The sequence below is a fragment of the Salmo salar genome, chromosome ssa02, assembly GCF_905237065.1.
Source record: "Salmo salar chromosome ssa02, Ssal_v3.1, whole genome shotgun sequence".
NCBI lineage: Eukaryota > Metazoa > Chordata > Actinopteri > Salmoniformes > Salmonidae > Salmo > Salmo salar.
The window spans coordinates 45,376,944-45,396,889 of NC_059443.1; the positions used below are offsets into that span (position 1 = coordinate 45,376,944).

At 42.0% G+C, this 19,946-nt stretch overlaps 2 protein-coding genes across 4 annotated transcripts in view; one reads left to right on the forward strand and one right to left on the reverse strand.

Moving 5' to 3' along the window:
• Nucleotides 1–114: 114 nt before the first annotated feature.
• tstd3 (thiosulfate sulfurtransferase like domain containing 3) lies at nt 115–3,421 on the reverse strand. Its single transcript, NM_001141111.1, is given in 4 exon segments — nt 115–596; nt 1,204–1,363; nt 2,805–2,990; nt 3,185–3,421. Coding segments are annotated over 4 exon segments (531 nt in total). The 5' UTR covers nt 3,312–3,421; the 3' UTR covers nt 115–538.
• Nucleotides 3,422–5,021: 1,600 nt separating this feature from the next.
• Nucleotides 5,022–19,946, forward strand: part of LOC106583983 (ubiquitin carboxyl-terminal hydrolase 45-like) — a 51,283-nt gene continuing 36,358 nt past the window's right edge. For 2 of the 3 annotated variants that reach the window (XR_006761222.1, XM_014168723.2), the window contains exons 1-5: nt 5,022–5,283; nt 6,850–6,958; nt 7,248–7,417; nt 7,616–7,716; nt 8,121–8,221. Coding sequence is in view for 2 of the 3 variants with exons in the window: in XM_014168723.2 (XP_014024198.1) it covers nt 6,856–6,958; nt 7,248–7,417; nt 7,616–7,716; nt 8,121–8,221 (475 nt within the window). In the remaining variant the exon portion in view is untranslated. Of the gene's footprint in view, nt 5,284–6,250; nt 6,304–6,849; nt 6,959–7,247; nt 7,418–7,615; nt 7,717–8,120; nt 8,222–19,946 lie in introns of those variants that run through there. The other variant, XM_014168726.2, reaches the window with a different exon arrangement.

A 19,946-nucleotide genomic window follows, 5' to 3' on the forward strand; every position in this document is an offset into this window, starting at 1 on the left:
CACCTGCAACCTGCATTCAGAATGACTGTTAGGGTTAGGAACATTAATAAAAGGAGACTACCATTTAACCTGGAACAACCATTTCAGTAACAGGTGCAATAAATCAAACTAACTGATTGGATTAGTTTATTTATCTTTGTGTAGCATACGATTTTGAAATTAATCAATGTACATGCAAAAACACTAAAACAATCCTTTTTTTTTCTGCAGTAGAGCATGATGGGCGTGAATTTGATGGTAATGTTTTACTCTCCACAATCACACTTGAAACTGGTTATTAACACCAACAATGGGTTTATTTTAAACCACAGAGTCAATTTCACTCTTGAATCAACAGGTAACAGTGGTCAATTTGCTGTGTACATTCCCTCTTTAATGATATAAAGCAAAATTTGCTATTTATGGATTACCGCCCATAATAATCTGAAATGTCAGAAAATAGCTCAATCTTGATTGATTAAATAAAACCTTAAAACTTCTGGTATGATTAAGCAAAATGACTTCCAAGAATGTCACAATTCTTGAGCCTCCCAGACAATCAGCTTTCCTGTTCACATTTTGCCCAATCTTGCCATCCACCTGCATAGTGTTGTACGCTAGAAAGAGAGAGAAAAGGAAGAGAATAAGTGAGCGATTAATGTTTAAAGAACTGGGCAGCAGGTAGCCTAGTGGTTAGCGCATTGGGCCAGTAACCGAAAGGCTGTTAGATCGAATCCCTGAGCAGACAAGGTAAAAATCTGTCGTTCTGCCTCTGAACAAGGCAGTTAACCCACTTTTCCTAGGCTATCATTGTAAATGAGAATTTGTTTTTAACTGACTTGCCTAGTTAAATAAAGGTTCAATAAAAACTGATATCATGAAATAGTCCCTGTTTTTCACAACTACAGCATAAAAATAAAAAAATATTTCCATGTACTTGATCAGATGTTTTGGTACTGTATGTGGCACTTTCCCATGGTGCTGAGCATGCTGGGTAAAGCACTGTTGTGTAAGGAAGTGAAATAAAACGGAGTTCCCTAAATGGGCCTTCAACAAAACTAAGTCGAGCTGAATTATATTTTCTATTGCATGAAAAAGCATGACATGAGGAAATCTCTAAAGTGAGAAGTTATTTCTAGCCTATGCATTTTATGTCAATATGATATAGGCCTGCAATGTATAGTATGGTACTACTAGTAGTGTGTGGATAATGCAGTCTCTCACTCTTTATATCCTAGAGAGACGGCTTGGTCTAGGGCTTTTTGGCTCCTGATCCCAGCCAGGCAGGAAAAGACAATGTGGTCTGACGGCTGGGGCATGTCTCCACCATACTTCTCCTTGAACTCCTCAGGGTTCAGCTGGAGGGCAATGTTCACCTGTCCCACTGCAATGGAATGGAAAAGAACAGTATACAACAGAATTGAGGCATAAAGAGCAGACTTTGTTTACACAATTGTGTCCTATGTTTATCATTTCTATCTGCAAATCTTCTATCAGTAGCCTATGTCCCTAACAGTGTCCTAGGAATGTCAAAGAGGTCGGTGGAAGTCCACGAGAGCTACTAGAAGTTGTCATAACATAAAGTGTTTGTTTGCATTGAAATGTATTTGTTTTTGTGCCAGAAAATCATATTGTAAAAGAAAAGGAGAGCGGCACACACTAGGAGTGCAGAAGCAATAATTTAATAACCAACGTTTTAACAGCTAAGCTGTCTCCATCAGGATAACACAGCGAGTCACTAGTTTATATATACACTGAACAAAAATATAAAACACAACATGCAACAATTTCAATGATTTTACTGTGTTACAATTCATATAAGGAAATCAATCAATTGAAATACATTCATTTGGCCCTAATCTATGGATTTCACATGACTGGGCAGGGGCGCAGCCATGGGTGGGCCTGGGAGGACATAGGCCCATCCACTTGGGAGCCAGGCCCAGCCTTTTTCCCACAAAAGGTTTTACAGCTGCACCATCGAGAGCATCCTGACGGGTTGCATCACTGACTGGTATGGCAACTGCTCGGCCTCTGACCGCAAGGCACGAGAGAGGGTAGTGAGTACGGCCCAGTACATCACCGGGTCCAAGCTTCCTGCCATCCAGGACCTCTATACCAGGCGGTGTCAGAGGAAGGCCCTAAAAATGGTCAAAGACTCCAGCCACCCTAGTCATAGACTGTTCTCTCTGCTACCGCACGGCAAGCGGTACCGGGGTGCCAAAGTCTAGGTCCAAGAGGCTTCTAAACAGCTTCTACCCCCAAGCCATAAGACTCCTGAACAGCTAATCAAATGGTTCCCCAGACTATTTGCATTGCCCCCCCCCCACGCTGCTGCTACTAGTCTCTGTTATTATCTATGCATAACCACTTTAATAACTCTACCTACATGTACATATTACCTCAATTACCTCAACACCGGTGCCCCAGCACATTGACTCTGTACAGATACCCTCTGTATATACCCCTGCTATTGTTATTTACTGCTGCTCTTTAATTATTTGTTATTCTTAACTCGTACTTTTTTGTTGTTATTTTCTTAAAACTGCATTGTTGTTTATGGCTTGTAAGTAAGCCTTTCGCTGTAAGGTCTACCTGTTGTATTCGGCGCATGTGGCAAATAACATTTGATTTGATATGTAATTTGGCTACATAGGCCTACAAACATTACTTACAATGGATAGCAAAAACACAATCACAAGAATGGCTTCAGATCAAACTACACGTCATATTGTACCATGTTGCAGCACATTTTACAATATGCAGATTTGTTCTTTAGAGGTTTATGTCTCATGAGACAGGTCATAATGAAACGGATAACTCACGAGGTACGTTGATTGACCCCGGGATGTTTCCGTACTCTCGGAGTTCCCACGGCTCCCGGACATCTATTACCACACTTGTTCGGGTAGCGAGTAGTTTCTTTAATTGTTCGTAAGAGACATCAGTTTCTGGCAATGGGGATGAGCTGAAACTACGTAACACGTACACTTTGTGGGTGGCATAGATATCTGAAAGATATAAAACAACGGTTGTTTACTATTGAGCCAAAAAATAAAAAATGGGTTTACCAGCATTTTGAATGAGTTTTATAGTGTAAAAGACTCACTGCAAAAGTTTACAATTAAGCCTCACGTTTTCAACTTCGCTGATTACACAGCCTTAAGACTGGTTATTCATTTCAACCCATGCCAAGCAGACTTACATGATGCACATCGGGAGTAAGTACCGAATGTGTTTGACAGTGCTCTTCCTGAGGCTGAAATGACATTTCGGTTTGCTAAAAGCCATGGAATCGCTGCAGCAAGCCTCGAACAAGCTTTCTGAGCCATGTCAATATTTACACATGTAACTAAATCAAAGGTTTCAAAACAAAACTCAAAACGGCACTACCGTATTATTAAGTGTGTTTACTACTCCAGCACGGTCGTTTTCTTCTTCTTTGGGTTTTATGACGAACAACACTCAAAAGGTGTATTGTCGCCACCAACTGGACGGGGGTAAAACATTTACAAAAGAAAATTCAACTCCATACGGGAAGCGAAAATGTACATCAATCCACACGCACTTCAACAACAAAAAAGGAACAAAAATATATACTTTCCCAACCCTTCAGTCCTTCAAAAACTAAAATACCCTACTCAGGCAGAGAATGTATGGGTAATTGCATACTTGGAGTGTGTCTGAATGTGGGCGTTGCAAAAAAGTGGGTGGATCAACAGCCATGGGTGTAACATCAGCTGATGGATCAACAGTGATGGGAGTAACATCAGCGCTCCATTACTGGTTAGGTCAGCCATAGCCAGGTGCAGCACGGCTTAATGTCACCCGGAGTTAGCGTACCACAGGGGAATGCCATCACTAACCCCTAGGTCTAGGGCTCCTTGTGTGCCTGCTTGCTTCTCAGGTTGTTCTTCTTCCCCTCTGCAGAACCAGTTCCAGCACCAATCCAGATACCATTGGCCGGTCCCAGCACCAGACCACCCAACGAAGTGCGGAGGGAACAAACACCAGACCTTCACCCGGAGCAAGCGGACCACAGGGGAGTGCCACAATTGACCTCCAGGTCTAGGGCTCCCTTGTGTCTGCTTGCTCTTCAGGTTGTCTTTCCTCCCCTCTACAGATCTCGGCCCAGCCACAGTTCCCGGTGCCGGTTCCTGTTTTCTCAGAGGCCCACAGTCCCAGCACCAGCACCAACCCCTGGTTTTCCAGCACTGTTACCACCACAATTTCTAACCTGGCCCCAACACCAACCCAGGTTTTCCTGGTCCCAGGCCCAACAACAGCACCAACCCTGGACACAGCACTGACCAACCAGAATTGCCACCTTCATCCAGCAACTGCCAGCTCAACCCTTCCCCTCCCCAAAGACACATTGTGGACTGACTGACGGACTGAATTGACTGGCAGATTTGTCTGATTCCTTTTTTTCATTCATTGATATATATTTTTTTTTTCTCTTCTTTACTTTTGTTTGATTGGATGATCATTTGGTTTGCTTTAATTGAATTGATTACTTATAGTTTGAATTGCTGATTATTTTGAATTAATGTTGGACTGAATTTTTACTTGTTGAACATTTTAAACTGTAATGAATTTCGGAATAACCAAATAAATTGACCTTAATGTTTACATAGCAGGTTAAGAGAACTAATGTAGCAGGTTACGATAATTAATGTAGCCGGTTAAGATAATTAACGTGGCAGGTTAGGATAATGAGGATAAGGTTAGGAAAAGGGTTAGGTTTAGCTAAATGTACCTCTTCAGATGCAAAATCGTTCAATCCCAGAAACTGTTCAACTGCAAAACAATCAAGTGCCGTCCTTCTGACTGACATGCGCAACATTGTGAGTGCACCGAAGTGTACGTATCACACCAAAGACAGTAAAACGCACTTCTCAAATCATATCTGTCGTATGTTTTCACAAGCATACATATTTTCTTCAGAATATAGCTCCATAAATACTTTACTACCATCATAACTTCGCTTTTCCTGCTAGCTGTGTTTAACCTGAACGAGCCACCATATTGCGTCACATGTTGAGTTCATCAATTTGACTTTTTGTGGGTTCAGATGGTAGTTCTCGATGTTCCCGATAGTTTTAGAAAGTCAAGATTATAACTGAAACTGTATTTTGCGTTTTGGACACTAGCTACAAGTATTTTCTGGACTTTCAAGTTTCTTGTCGTGTATGACATACAATACAGTTCTCAATCGTTTGAAATAAGCTACGACGCTACAGTGTGTTGATATATTAGCAAGCTAGCTAGCTCATTCGCCAGTTTCAGGGCAAAAATAAATAGGTGAGTTGTTTCGCGTTAGCAACAACATCTTTTTAAAATCATCAGAGGCAATGTGGTATGCCAGCTAGTAGCAAAACGCTTTTAAAACCACGAACTCCCAAGTTAACTTCGCTAGCTAACGTTAGTCTTTATGGCGACCCATTTGACAGTACTAGTAGCTAGCTACCTGTAACGTTAGTTAACTTGTCATGCACTGCGTTAGCTAAACGTCACGGTGGCTTGAGTTGGTTTTATATTGTTAGATTAAGTGTAACCCAGTTAAAATAGATTTGTAAAACACAATTAAAAGTATTGTTGTCTGTTTTTGTAGCTATGGCCTTATACAAAATAGAGCTGTGTCATGCTTTTGCATCATGTTGAAGTTGATGACTTTATAAATTAGTTGAATGAACCATTGTCGATATCTCCACAGAACAAAACAGATTTCAGCTATTGTCGTTTAGATTATTGTGTGTGTGACTGTGCCCTCCTAACGTTAGTTTAGTCTGGAGGCCAGGCATCGTCAGTCTTGCCACTCTACAGCTCTTACCCACACTAGATTCAACTAATTCTAATTGTGGTGGCCATTCAAGACCATGACTACGTGATTCTTTGAATCTGGTGTTGTGTTGGGCTGAAACAAAAGCCTGCACATACAGCAGCCCGTCATTGAAAATAAGAATTTGTTCTTAACTGACTTGCCTAGTTAAATAAAGGTAAAATAAAGTAAGTAAGTAACCTCGCTACAAGACCATGGTGATTGCCTACGGAGCTGTGAAGGGAACGGCACCTCCATACCTTCAGGCTCTGATCAGGCCCTACACCCAAACAAGGGCACTGCGTTCATCCACCTCTGGCCTGCTGGCCCCCCTACCTCTGAGGAAGCACAGTTCCCGCTCAGCCCAGTCAAAACTGTTCGCTGCTCAGGCACCCCAATGGTGGAACAAGCTCCCTCACGACGCCAGGACAGCGGAGTCAATCACCATCTTCCGGAGACACCTGAAACCCCACCTCTTTAAGGAATACCTAGGATAGGATAAAGTAATCCTTCTAACCCCCCCCCCTTAAAAGATTTAGATGCACTATTGTAAAGTGGTTGTTCCACTGGATATCATAAGGTGAATGCACCAATTTGTAAGTCGCTCTGGATAAGAGCGTCTGCTAAATGACTTAAATGTAATGTAACCTTGCACGAGTTGGAGCGGCTCATAAGAACAGATCTCCTGTTTCTGTAGCATGAGGCAGCTTGATGAAGAAGTATATCCCCTGGACGGGATGCTAGTCTATTGCAGGTCCTTACCCCCCAATCTATCTCCTTAATGCTGGGTGCCAAGCAGAGACACACTGGGTCCCATTTTTACTGTCTTTAGTATGACTCGGTCAGGGATCGAAATCCCAACCTTCCAATCTCAGATGGACACTCAAATCAAAAAGCCACTGAGTTGGTTAGAGTTGCCCAGCCCTATACTAAATCATGCAGCAAAGCTCTTGGATTTGCCTTAAATGTTTTCTCTTGGCCCAGTTGGTTTTGGGCACTGCTTAAACACCAGAGTGGTACTGATATTCCTATATCTCTCCAATCTACAGCTACAGATGCGGCTAAAGGATCCCTTCTCCTTGAAAGCCGTCGGCATGACTAAGCGGACTAACAAGCCAAGGAAGCCTCGAGATGAGGAGTCGTCGGACGAAGTTAGCGGTAAGATCATGCTCCCTGTTGTGATGAAAAAAAGACATGTTTCTATATAGGCTGCCTAAAAAAAAGTTTAATTGACCCAATAAGCCTTCCGCATGTTCTGCTCTAGTAATGGATAGTCCAATCATGTCTGATTCATTCTATGGCAGGGGACTCGTGTAGTTCAGATTATGCCCTTTTTTCAATGTTTTATTTTATTTTATTTTTTTACATCTATTGTAAATCATGGTCATTAAGGGATTTGTAGATGCTGGGTTAGCGAGCAACATCAATGTGACTTCTTGCTCCTCAGGGCTGACCTGCCAGCATGTCAGCAAGGCGGTGGACCTGAGCTCAGTCAAGAAGGTGGTGACCTCAAGCATGTGGTCGATGTGTTCAGATTGCCTGAGGGAAAGGACTATGATAGATGGAGAGCCAGCCAGTGGCCACGACATCCTCATATGCCTCAAGTGCGGCTTCCAGGTGAGCTTGGACTTTGAAATATTTTATCTAAGGTGGGAGGATGAAGGTTCTGTCAGTATTTTGATGTATGAATTGCTGCACTTGACATGCGATTCAGAAATTATACACTCTTTGTTTCATTTGTAACAATCTGACCGGCAAAGAGTATGGATGGCTATCTAAGAAGTGGTGATCCAGTGATCTTTACCCCTTTCACAGGGCTGTAGCCAGTCAGAGAGCCAGCACTCCACCAAGCATCACCAAACCCTCCACCCTGAGTCCCACTGCATCACCGTCAGCCTCGGCACCTGGAAGGCCTGGTGAGGACCCTACAGCAACACATGGAATACAGATGATAACAGGACGACAATTTTTTTTTTACAGCCATTCTGCCGTTCCAAATAGGCTGATGTAGCACTATCCCTTTGTCTTCACTGTAGGCAGAGGGTCTTAAACTGAAAAGATTTGAATATTTACATTTTGCCTCAGAATATCTCCAGTAAATGTTGTGAGCAGTAGTTATTCACACCACCTAAAATAATGACAATTTCATATCAGTAAGCTGATGGCTGTGTTTGCTGCTCTCTCGCTCTCTCTTTCTCTCTCTCTCTCTCTCTCTCTCTTTCTCTCTCTCTTTCTCTCTCTCTCTCTTTCTCTCTCTCTCTCTTTCTCTCTCTCTTTCTTTCTCTCTCTTTCTTTCTCTCTCTCTCCAATTCGTTCACAGGTGTTTTGAATGTAATGAAGAGCTCTCCACTCACTGCAATAAGAAGGCTTTGGCCCAGACCCTGGACTTCCTACAAAAGCACTCTGTCAAGGCAGCCTCAGGTAACACGTTCAACACCTGACAAGGCCAGCCACTCAATGAAAGGTGATACATTTTAGGTATATTTATGTGTAGACTAAGAGAACAGCAGGCTACCACCTGAAATGAAAAAGGGTGGGTTAACAGTGCTACACCGCACATGGAGCTGCTACAACTCACACTTCTTTTCAAATTGAAATATTGACGTTTCTTGGCTTTGACAAAGGCGCTGGACTGAATGAAAGCTGAAGATTTGAATAAATGAGAACCACTATTCAAAAAAACTCTTCTATCTTCTAGGCTAGAGCCTAGATTGCCAAGAAGCAATTTCAGCTTCCTTTCACTTCTATGTATTTTGAGTGCAATTGCTATTGGTTTTTACAATATGTGCTAATACATAGAGATATAGGTTATTACTGAATGCAGAATCCCTCTGTGGAGACTCTTCTCTATAAACTTACATTGGTGCCTGTAACATTGATGTTCAACTGAAGGTGTGGAGTTGAGTGCAACACACCAACTCCCCCTGGTGGCCAAGGCTTTTTGGATTCCAGAATCCAGACACCTTTTTCTTTGAAACTGTGGCCCATAAAATGTTTACCTAAGGATGTGCATTTCTTTTTTTCATGGAAGATTCGATACTCATCTAGCTGCATGGGCTCCGATATGATTCAGGAACGATACGTTTTAGTTTGAAACGCTTTGGTGCGATTCGGTTTGATTAGGGGATTCAAATCGCACTAAAATGTATTGCATGAACACATTTCTATTTAAATATCTGCTGCTGAAGGGAGCTCAGGAACTGGGCCTCTCTGATCTGGATCTGTCTGAGGTTACTTCTCTAAGCTGTGTGTGTGTGTGTGTGTGTGTGTGTGTGTGTGTGTGTGTGTGTGTGTGAGCCCAGACTGAGCATCCACCACCCCACTATCAGATTAGGGGTGGTGGAAATTCATGCTTTTTGTCCCCCCCACTTTTTATCTGAAATCACATCACCCACTGATTAATTTGTAATTTTTACAGATTCAAAATGTTTTGAGCTAGTACTATGTCAATATTTATATTTAGAAATTAGCATGGTATTTAGCCAATTAATATTATGCCGCTTTGGATTTTACCCTGTCTTGAAAGTGAATGGTTTAGACAGGGTTCGTCAACTAGGTTAGGCCTTGTGGCAATTTTTTTTCTGAGCTAATAGTCTGCGGGCCAGAACATAATTTGGATATAATATTAGCACAATTAATTGGCCTACACTACGAATTGAACAACATTTTAAACACATCTGATTAGTACATAATCATTTAGATCTGATTACGTTCATAAAATCACCATGTCACTATTCATTTATTTTAGTCTTTCTCTGTGCGTTGATTGTTGGGGAAAAACAGGTCTACGTGTCCTACTGTAGGCTACACTACTTTTTCTAATGTCAACATTTGTTCAGAACAATTAGCTTGATCGCAAGAGAAAATGTCGCTTTCAAAAAGTATGAAAAGAAAGGTGGATAATGAAAATGGAAGTTTCAGGGAAGAATGTACGGAGAGATGCGTTCATCTTACCATATTTTCCCAATGCCAAGCCAGTGTGTCTTATTTGCAATTAAATAATTCAATCTCAGATGTCATTATAAATCGAAGCATGGAACTTTCAAAGTGGCCTTCTCGCCCCAGACAGAGGCCTGACGCAGAAACATTGAAGCCTTAACTGTAAGCTACACACACTGCTTTTTTGGCGGACATATATTGTCACTTAAACAGGTTAAATCTGTAGTTACAAGGAAGAGGGAAGCTGTCGTGGACATGGTGGAAAAACTTGAGGCCTTTACTCAGAAATTTGAGTTGTTCGATTTGGACTTGTCATCTGGAAGGCTACTGCACTTCAGCACACTGAAGAAACGACAGGCAGTGGGACCAGGCCGCAGCATTGTCACAGAGGTGGTGGAAGATTTCATCATGCAGCTGAGGGACAACTTCTCCACCAGATTTCAAGACTACAGCATGCCCGAAGATATTTCATTTGTACGTGATCCTCTCACAGTCCGCCCAGGTGGAGAATTTTCCTCCCTTGCTAAGAAAACGATACCCTCACTGGATGAGGCCGCAATTCAAACTGAGCTGATTGAATTCCAGACATCGAGCCAAATCAGGGAAGCGCTCAGGAACACCGAGTCCTTGTGTGTTTTGGGTGGCATGCTCAGAGGAATACAGCACAATAAACTAACTTGCATTTTATGTGCTAACAATGTTTGGATCGACTTAAACCTGTAATAGTCCTCATTTTCCTCTATGTACGCAATATAGTCTCACGCAATATAGACTCACGACAGGACCCGGCTTTCACACAACCTTTTTTTCTTCAAATTGTTTTATTTAAGCAACAACAACAACAAAAAATGATTGTGAAAGATGCTGTGAAACCGACCTCAGCCAGTTAAGTTATTTTACATAGGCATAGGCTCGGAAGAAATAGACTCCAGTTAAGCCCTCTTGTTGTTTGTGAAGTCAAATTAAAATTAAGATGGTGTAGTTTTTTCTCCATATGTTGCTGTGCAGCACTTGCATAACAAGTTAGCTGTATTATCAGCACCAGGCGCTGTTCACCTCCTATTGATTGCACTGCGGTTGTAGCTTTACATTTCAGCAGCACAACAAAATGTTCCCGCAGCCTGCTTTATTAGTTGACTGTCTCCTGCATTCTCTTTCCTCATGAATTAGGTTCAAATGTAACTTTTGCATTATTTAGATAGGGTAACTTCCTTCTTGGGACATTGCATTTGGGAGTTTTTTCCTCTCCGGTCTGAGATTTTAAAATAATGTATATCATTTTTTTAATGAAAGAAATATTAATTTGGGGAGCCAGTTGGGGAACCCTGGTTTAGACCGTTTGGAATTTAAGCTCAGACCAATGAATACGAAATGATTGCTGTCCTTTATGAAATGACCCTGTTCATGTAAAAATGACCAAATACACTGACACTTTTAATGCAAAACTATTTCTTATGATGAACCTGAACAATCGAAATATAATCTGAATGATTGAAAACCCCAATCAGCAGCTGGATCTGAGTTGCTGCTTCCGCTCCCATAGGCCACACAACTCCGGTAAAACACAATTGTCTGCAGTGCATTTGGTAACAATGACCCAACAATTTACATTGGTTGTCACTCAACTAATGCAGCACAGTGTGCACAGTTGTTATCTGACAAGTCATATGAACTTACATGCGTAATAGTTTGATAGGCTACTGAACTGAAGGAGAGGACGCAACAGTTCAGTCGCAACAAATAAATACTTTTTGGAATAAACAATATGAGTAAAAAAACATCCATTAGTGAAGGCAATTAACATTTGAGTCGGTTTTCTGACCGATGCATGCTTAATTTGGATCGGTTTGTACCGCAACAGATGCACTGATATCTTACGCATCAGTACCCGGTTCAAATGTTTATTGGTGAGTCGTTACATCCCAATTGTTAACCATCATGTTCTGTATCAGTCAATAATCCTCTGAGAATGTTGCATGTATTGCTGTGCAAATATGTAAACTAATCATTTGCCGTAGTTTGCTTCAGGTTCAAGAATGTTCAAAGCTTTGTTACAGCACATTTCTGCATTAAAAGACGCACTGAGGTGTGTTTTAAGTTGACGAAAGCTGTGATGACATCCCCATTCATGTTGGTCAGGGCCACAGTATGGCTTAACTGCTGACGTCACTGAAATGAAAAGCTGCCGTTTGGTAGGCCACACAGGTGACAACAACTGAAAACTCGTAAAGATAAGATGGTTCATTGTACAGCTTTTTCTCCTATTGAAGTGAGATGTAATAAGCAATTTGGTAAATGCTTTTGTGAAGGGGCTTGTACAGGATTCATTTCCTTGGAATTTTCAAGTAAACATTTCTGTCTTTCCTGCACTCGCCATGACTGGTTCATGATTCTGCCCCTTCACAAAATTGGTTTTGTAGCCTAGCCATGCGTTTCCCAAACTGTACAGACCAAGCCAATTCCACCTTACCCCAGCCAGCTGAGCCACCCTCAACCAGGCCACCACATTCTCCTCGACCCCCCCGCCTGCCCCGTGTTCATGCCCAAGCTTAGGCTGGTCCACCACAGTCAGTGGGGCAGGCTGTAGTGTTGTGGGAGTGACGCTCCAGTTCCCCGCCTCTGCCGCATGGCCGCACTCATTAGTGGCATTAGGCGCTTGAGCAACGCTCCCCGGCTGGGTTCCCTGAAGAACGAGAGCAGCTGTGTGGGGTCCGGCCACTGAGCTGAGCTCCCCCCTCCCCCCACAGTCCCCTCAGCTCACTGTGCCCCCTGTCCCATGCTGCATGTCTCAGCACCTCTGGGAAGGGCCTGTGGGGCATGCTTGTGGGAGCCAGGGTCCAACAACGAGTCCGAAGTGCTGGAGATCAACAGCTCCAGCGCATTCCCAGGGACGAACACTCTCAATGACTGGACACACACACACACACACACACATACACACACACATTCCTTCAATTGACAAGCATTTCACTATACCCGCAATAACATCTGCTAAACACGTATGTGACAAATCCATTTTGATTTGAATTGTATAGATTGTGTGAATAGGTACATGTTGTTGGTATATGAGTTTGTGTTGGGCTTTTTCTCTTCCTGTGTCTTAGAAATCACAGAATGGTGCTGTAGCCTCCAGTATTATTCCCCCAGCTTCAAGGGCACTGCGGTTTGAACATACCACTATCCAATTAGATTCTCCATTCCTCCTCTCACTCCAGCCTTGACAAAGCGTACAGGACTACACAGAACTGAAATTCCATCTTGTTCCCTCATAAATGACTTTCACTGTGGTTGTGATGGCAGAGTTTGCCATTCCTTTTCATGAAACATGGTGTGCTCTCTAGATAACTTCCTGTCACCCAACTTCCTGTCACCCATCCACTCAGTGGAATAGATAACACTTGCACGAGGCACAGTTACATCTCGATGTCCCTGATCCTTTGTTTTTTGATCAGTCCCTTTTGGGGGTGGCAGGGGTCCAGTGTTGAGGGGTCACAGAGTGTGAACCCTGCTGGGCATCAACAGCCAACATCCCTTCCCCTTTAACTCTACATTACCTGTCACCTTGCTTCCCACCTGATTGTTTCACACCGGCTGGCTAAACAGGGACAGAAAACGGGCAGCCATTGTTGCAGTGAAAATGGACTGCTACTGTCAGATGGGAAGCTGGTGAATTGCATTTCTGCTTGAAGGCCAGGTTTTTAGGCAGTCTGTTGCATTCTCTTTTTACCATAGACCCCAGGCACAAAAGAGCCCCAGCAAGAATTTTTCTGAATCCATAATAGTTTTGTACAACAACAGCTCAGGGAAGAAAGAAAATCTATTAACCGTACTCTCTCACCAACAAGGCCTTCAGCTCAAGTACCAGAGTCCCACTAAAAGGAGACTTGACCTCAGGGAGCTAGTCTTCGGCTTGTAACACAGCTGGGGTGTCTTTGTGGAGGAAATTAAAATGTTTCCTTTGAATAGGCATCAGAGCTTGGCGCTCGCTGCGTTTTGCCCATTATTTTCTGGTATTGATTTTCATCCATCCAAGTAAGTAATTTTCCCCCCTCTTTGATATTAGTGTACTTGCAACAGCAAGGACACGCACAGAATTGTACGGAATCTTTACTTATTACTATTATACTATTATATTTTTCTTCCACCTCTCCTACTCATACCAAAACCAATGGCTATATGTTTAATAGATTGCGTGTGCTTTTTGAGCTGATACTTTTTAATTACATTTTTTAAGACCAGCACACGATCTCATAACGTCTCTATTGCCACAATATTTGAGTATTTAATGCTCAATAGAATTTTATGAAGTATAAGAACCACAGCTCGATTTCTAAAGCTGATTTCTAAACAGAAATGGGGATTCTTCAAAACTAAATGAGAACCCATGTCAACTTTGTTAAAGGGGCAGTGCAGTCAACATGATTTTCAAGTTTTCTTGATGATATTTCCCAACTATGAGGTTGAAATAACTCTGAAATTGTAAAAAAATGAGGATAATGCCGTTTTACTAGTGTAAGAGCTTTTTGTATTTGAATTTAAGCATGTTTAGGTGGGATGGAGTTTTTGGTTCACCGCATGACATCACAATCTGATAGTATTATTCTGACCAATAACCAGTTACAATTTATTTATTTGCATAATGTATCCTCCTACTTTGAAGGGGTAAGGGGGGTAGGGTCTAGACTAGAGTCTAGTTGGTCCTATCTGCCAATCAGGGCTGTGTATGTAGAAATATTGACATTTGTATCAACACACCCACATGATCAGATTGAGCATTTCAATGGCAAAAGGAGGCTCAAGGAAATAAATAAAAAAAGATATATTTTGAATTATTTTAATGAAACAAACACCCACTGATGATTTAAAATTAAAATGACTGCATAGGGGCTTTAATATGGCTGCTCCCACCTCAATCTTGCCATTCATACAAAATGCATTGGTTATTCTACTGTTGTTTCAGTGAGAACTTTACCTTTCTAGTTGCTGGTGTTATGTATTTTTTTGTATTTAGAAAGATGCTAGCCACAGTGGAACAGGATGCTGCACCTGGTGAAAAGTCAGTTTTTTTTTCTCTCTCTTTACAAATACACACGTTTGTGCTATAGAAATATTTCCCTCCTAAAAGAGACAATAAATACCTTATTGTGCAATGCATTCCATTTATGCAATGGAGCTAGACACTTTTTGTCTTTTTGACATTTTGGTTTTATGTGTTCAGCCTTTTTCATCTAGGACCTTCAACCCTGAGAAAACAATGTATTTATTCGGTGTCCATTTACATGGCATCTCTCAAAGGACACAACTCAACTCTTACCATGTGACATGTTGGATAACCCTGTACAGTTGGCTAGATTTTCTATTTTTGGGGGCCCTGGTCAGCCCATAAGACACTTGTTTAAATCCAGGGTTCCTGTTCTACATGTGAAATAGTGTTGGTCTACAGTCAGTCAGTGGGTAATATCCATAAGAAAAAAGCTTTTACCCTGGTGGTCCCTTTATTAAGCTAATCAAGGGTGCTTCTGTATTTTTTCCCACCACTGCACACTAATGTAGGCAAGCAATGTGGCCAGCAACTGCTTGGAAAGTGTGTATATTTGCGTGTGTGTTTGCGAGCCCATGGCAGTGGGCTCTTTTGGCCTCAGATGGCAAGAAAGCAGGCTTTTCATGCCCTGCAGTCGCAACAAATTAATAAGACATTTGGTGTTGCCCAGCCTTCCCCTTGACTGCCTGTTCTCTGCTGCATGACGAGAGCTGTCCTTGGCTCTCCACAACGGTCCCATTCTAAATGGTGAAATTAATCAAACAAGCCTCTTGATAAATGCTCTCTTACAAGTATCTGCTTCAATGTTTTAATGTGATGACACCGCTTCATAGGCTTTTGAGGAAGTATGTCAAACGAGAGGCCAAGTAGCGTTTAGCGTGTCTTTTGATACGTTTTGGATATCCATTTTTCTTTAGCCTAGTCCTATGCTGTGGCTGGTGTATTCAAGTTTTCAACCATAGTTACAATACTCTGCTCTAGAACAATAGCGACTGTAGTGATTTATTTTATATTTTTATGTCAACATCCCAAATATGTTTCATTCACCACATCAATCTAGTAAGTCTTGTGAATTCAATTTATAATTAAAAAAATAGTTTGTGGTGGAATGGCGGTACATTTGATCATGTGAATAACCTCTATCGTCTTGTCGGATTTGCAAACGTTTTTTTGTGAGCAATTGTTTTTATTAGATCACAATGGCGATATAATAAAAAATAATTTGACTCCTTTTTAACCCAGCCCTCCCAATCCCTAACAAAGCATACTATAAAAAAAAATGTAACTCCCAATATAAAAATGTCCTGAAAATAAGCCACCCGTTTCCTTATATGAAGGTCATGTGGTGGCAACCGGTGCTGAACATGTGTTTTTGGCACCAGTCAGCCAAGCCTTGTGCTGTTTGTCATTCAGCTGCATACCTGATCTGTCATTAACAGAGATTGATTCAAGGGGTACAGTTTTATCAATTGTGTCAGAGAGAATACTGTCCTCCAGAACTCATCAGAACAATCCCATGTCATACGTTTATATGTGTCAAGTTTATTGAGGGAACATAGGTCACAGTTTGGGCTTGGAGACTGTTTTGCATGAAATCTTACAAGTGGTGTCAAGTATGATCTATGACCTTCAAATGAATTAACTGATGGTGTGGGTTCTTTTGAGTGAAATATATTCTCCCAGACATTTTCCCAATCAATAGCCTCATCATCAATAGTCATATCCTTTGTCCACGCTTTAACAATTGAAAGATCTTTCAGCTTTAGTAATTGAAGATGAGAGTAAATAACTGACACAACCTCATCCAATCACAGGGTGCCTTCCCAAACGCGTACCCCATGGGATCCCATAGGTGCTGACCCTAGTCTAAGATGAAGAAAGAATGATGACCCTGGCAAACTGAAAACTAAGGAGACCCTCTGAGTTAAATACATGTATTTCCTCTAGATTATTGCAGACCAGACTTTTGACTCAAATGCTTTATTACCTGAAGTAACAACATGGTTATGCCACAGAGGGGTATGGAGATGCCTCTTCCAGTTACCACCTATTCACTTCTCAACCCACCAAAAATTCTATTTAGTATTAGAGATAATGGGACCATGTATAACATGCATTTCTTAATAGTTATACCAGACAAAAAAACATGTATTGTAATCTAATGGGAAAAACGAGTTCCTCCTCAAAAGCTCTCCAAGTGACTGATGTAGACTGATCGAACCATGAGTAGGCGTAACTGGAAGGACTAGGTGATAAATATAAACATTTGGTAATGCAAGTCCCCCATTACCCTTCTGTCGTTGTAGTACCTCAAACCGGCTCTTTGGATGTTTTCCATTCCAAAGGTATTTACGTTCAAGTTTATCAATCCTTAACCAATAACCTAGTGATGGAAAGAGTGGAATCATCATTGCTTAGGAAATTAATACGTGGCAACACTCATCTTTATGGAAGCAACCCTTGTTTGTAAGGAAGCAGGCAACTTCTCCCAAATGTTTAGATCTCATTCAACCTCTTTGTAAATGTTCTCATAATTAAACTTCACAAAACCATGCAGAGATGTTTTGTATATTAAAAATGCAATATGCAGAAATTGGCATTTCTTGGTTCCTAAAATTCTAATAGTTGACCCAATTTCAGTTTGTGACAAAACAAGGAAGTATAGTGTATCTAAACCACTGTGAAATATATTTTCCATAACCAACATTTTTTATTTTCAGTTGTTTGAAGGTGGTGTACAAAACCGAAAGTAAAAGACGCAAAAACAAAACTTAAGAACGGCAAGCATAGAAATAGCGCACATAGAACAGATCTATAACACACATTTCTATGTGAATTTGGTCGGGTCGCCCAAAAAGTTACATATTGCAGCTTTATTGCCCAAATAAGTGGACTGGGTTTTAACAGGATTTAATGAGTGAAGTGAAACTTTATTGGCTGCTTCATTGAGCAACATTTAATGCTGCTGTCAGGATATAAGTCAATCTTCAAATGTGGATAATAAAGATGAGATTGAATTCTCAATATCTATCATATCTAAGAGGATATCATACGTGTTTAGAGATATGAGAGGATAATTTAATTGCTAAAGGAGACGCAATTACCTTCTGCCACAAATGCGGCTCTAGAGAGAGAATGAATGTTTGGGATAAGCCATCCCCTTGTCTACATCCACGAAAAATAGGAAATGGACTTGATTGTATGTCATTTGTAGACACCATGGCAAAAAGTTTAGCATACGATCCACGAACCGTATCGATAAAATGCTTTCCCAAACCAAATTTCCTTAAGACCGCCCACAATACTGCCGTTTGAGCCTGTCGGAAGCCTTTTCGGCAGCTAGTGACAGCACAGCGCACAGTGTCCAACTGTTGTGTTTTATGTATTCCGTGCATTAAATTATGGGCTTAGATTTGCGCTATTGAATTATTGCGATAGTAGCAAGTGTCCACAAATTCAGATTATATAAATGAAACCTCAGTATCAATATGAGTGCAACATTCAGGCTTGCCTGCTTTCTGGTCCAATTCCATTCAAGTTTTTAGAGATAAATAGTTTTGTTTTTTTTTCATAAAGAAAGCAAACAATGGCCGTTTTATCTTTCTCACTTGTGTGAAAAAGAGCTTTGAGTCAAGGAGGGAGTCAGCAGGAGGGGGGCAGGCAGGCATCGTGATCATTTAGTCTGCCCTGGGGACAAGCTCCACAGTGTCACTGCTGCCCATATTCGGTGGTTGAGCAAGGAGGGCCAGGTGGTGGTGCCGAGCGCGGCACAGTCAAGCATGGACGCAGCGCATGCTGACATTTGCCTTCCCGACTGCTGCAGGGGGAGGAAAAATCTGCTTTTCCATATGCTTCTGCTCGTTGCACCCCCCCCCCTCGCACCCGGGCAGATGGCTCCCTGAACATTGTTTACCTTGAGTGGCGGTCCTAGATGAAGTGTGTCCATAGGCATTCCCATTCCGCCCAGTTTTCCTCCCTCTCCTTAACGAAGGAGCCGGTCGGAATGCTCACACACACACTTGTATAAACAGGTACATTCTCACAAAGCTACATACCCATCTCGTCACATTTTCCCCATCGCATACAGATTCCAGAAAAACCATATCGTATTTCTCTGACTCGTTCTCTCACTCTACCAGGAACTACCCCATCCACACTTGTTTGCAATGTGTTGTGAAGTGTGGACATATGGGCCCCTCCTGATGGCTGTTTAGTTCCAGACAGACAGGCCTCCAGATGTTTCCAGTGTGGCGGCTGGAGGGACAGATGCTTTTGGCTGGACTGGGGTGGGGTGGACCAACACTCCATTCAATGGTCCCAAGGCGGAACCCCGCCCCGCTTGGTCACAGAGACCATCACAGTGCCAGGCAAAGAACATCCATCTGCCATAAATCCGAGTAATTATCATCAATATTTGATGTTTGACATTCTCAGTCGATGTTTTAGCAGGATCACTAACTGATTCTGTGACGGTAGAGTAGATCTAGCAGGGAGGGTTGGGGGGGGAGACCGTCTACATCCTCAGCCTGCCATAGTTACACACTTGTCCTGATCTCTGTTGTGGGCTTACAAACTGGGTCATACTCAATGGTAGTGAGTATTGATATTTGACTCGAAGTATCCATTTGTAAAATACATTTATGCTTGGTAGCGGTAGCTAGCGCTAGTCGGCTGTACCTGCGCCAAAATGTTTCATCGTATAGCTTGTTCTCCATCTTTTAAAAGTGACCCAACATGTTTTCAGTACTTACGCTGAGTGTGCGTTTAAAAGTGTTCAGGTTCCACTCTGCTATGTGTCTGAACGTCAGACGGCCAGGTCACGCTTGTCAAGGTCCTTCTTCCCTCAGTTGGGCAGAACCCAGTGGTGAACTGACTGGCTGCTCGATGAATACAGCTTTTTATCTTGTACTGAGCCTAAAATACCTTTTACAAAGGAGTGATTTCTTCAGGGAGCATGTGCAAGGCCAATGTGTTTGTTTTTAGCAGGGAAAGGGTGGGCTGGAGGGTCGGTTGTTTTCACAACGATAACCTTGGGTTAAGGGTCATGTCGCCATGTCTCGCTCACCTTGCCCTTGCAATGCTGGGTCAGAGCCAGAAGCGGACTGGCCTCATTGGCTTGGGGAGTATAGCAGCAACAAGTGGTCCGCAGCTAACTGAGCCGTCTGT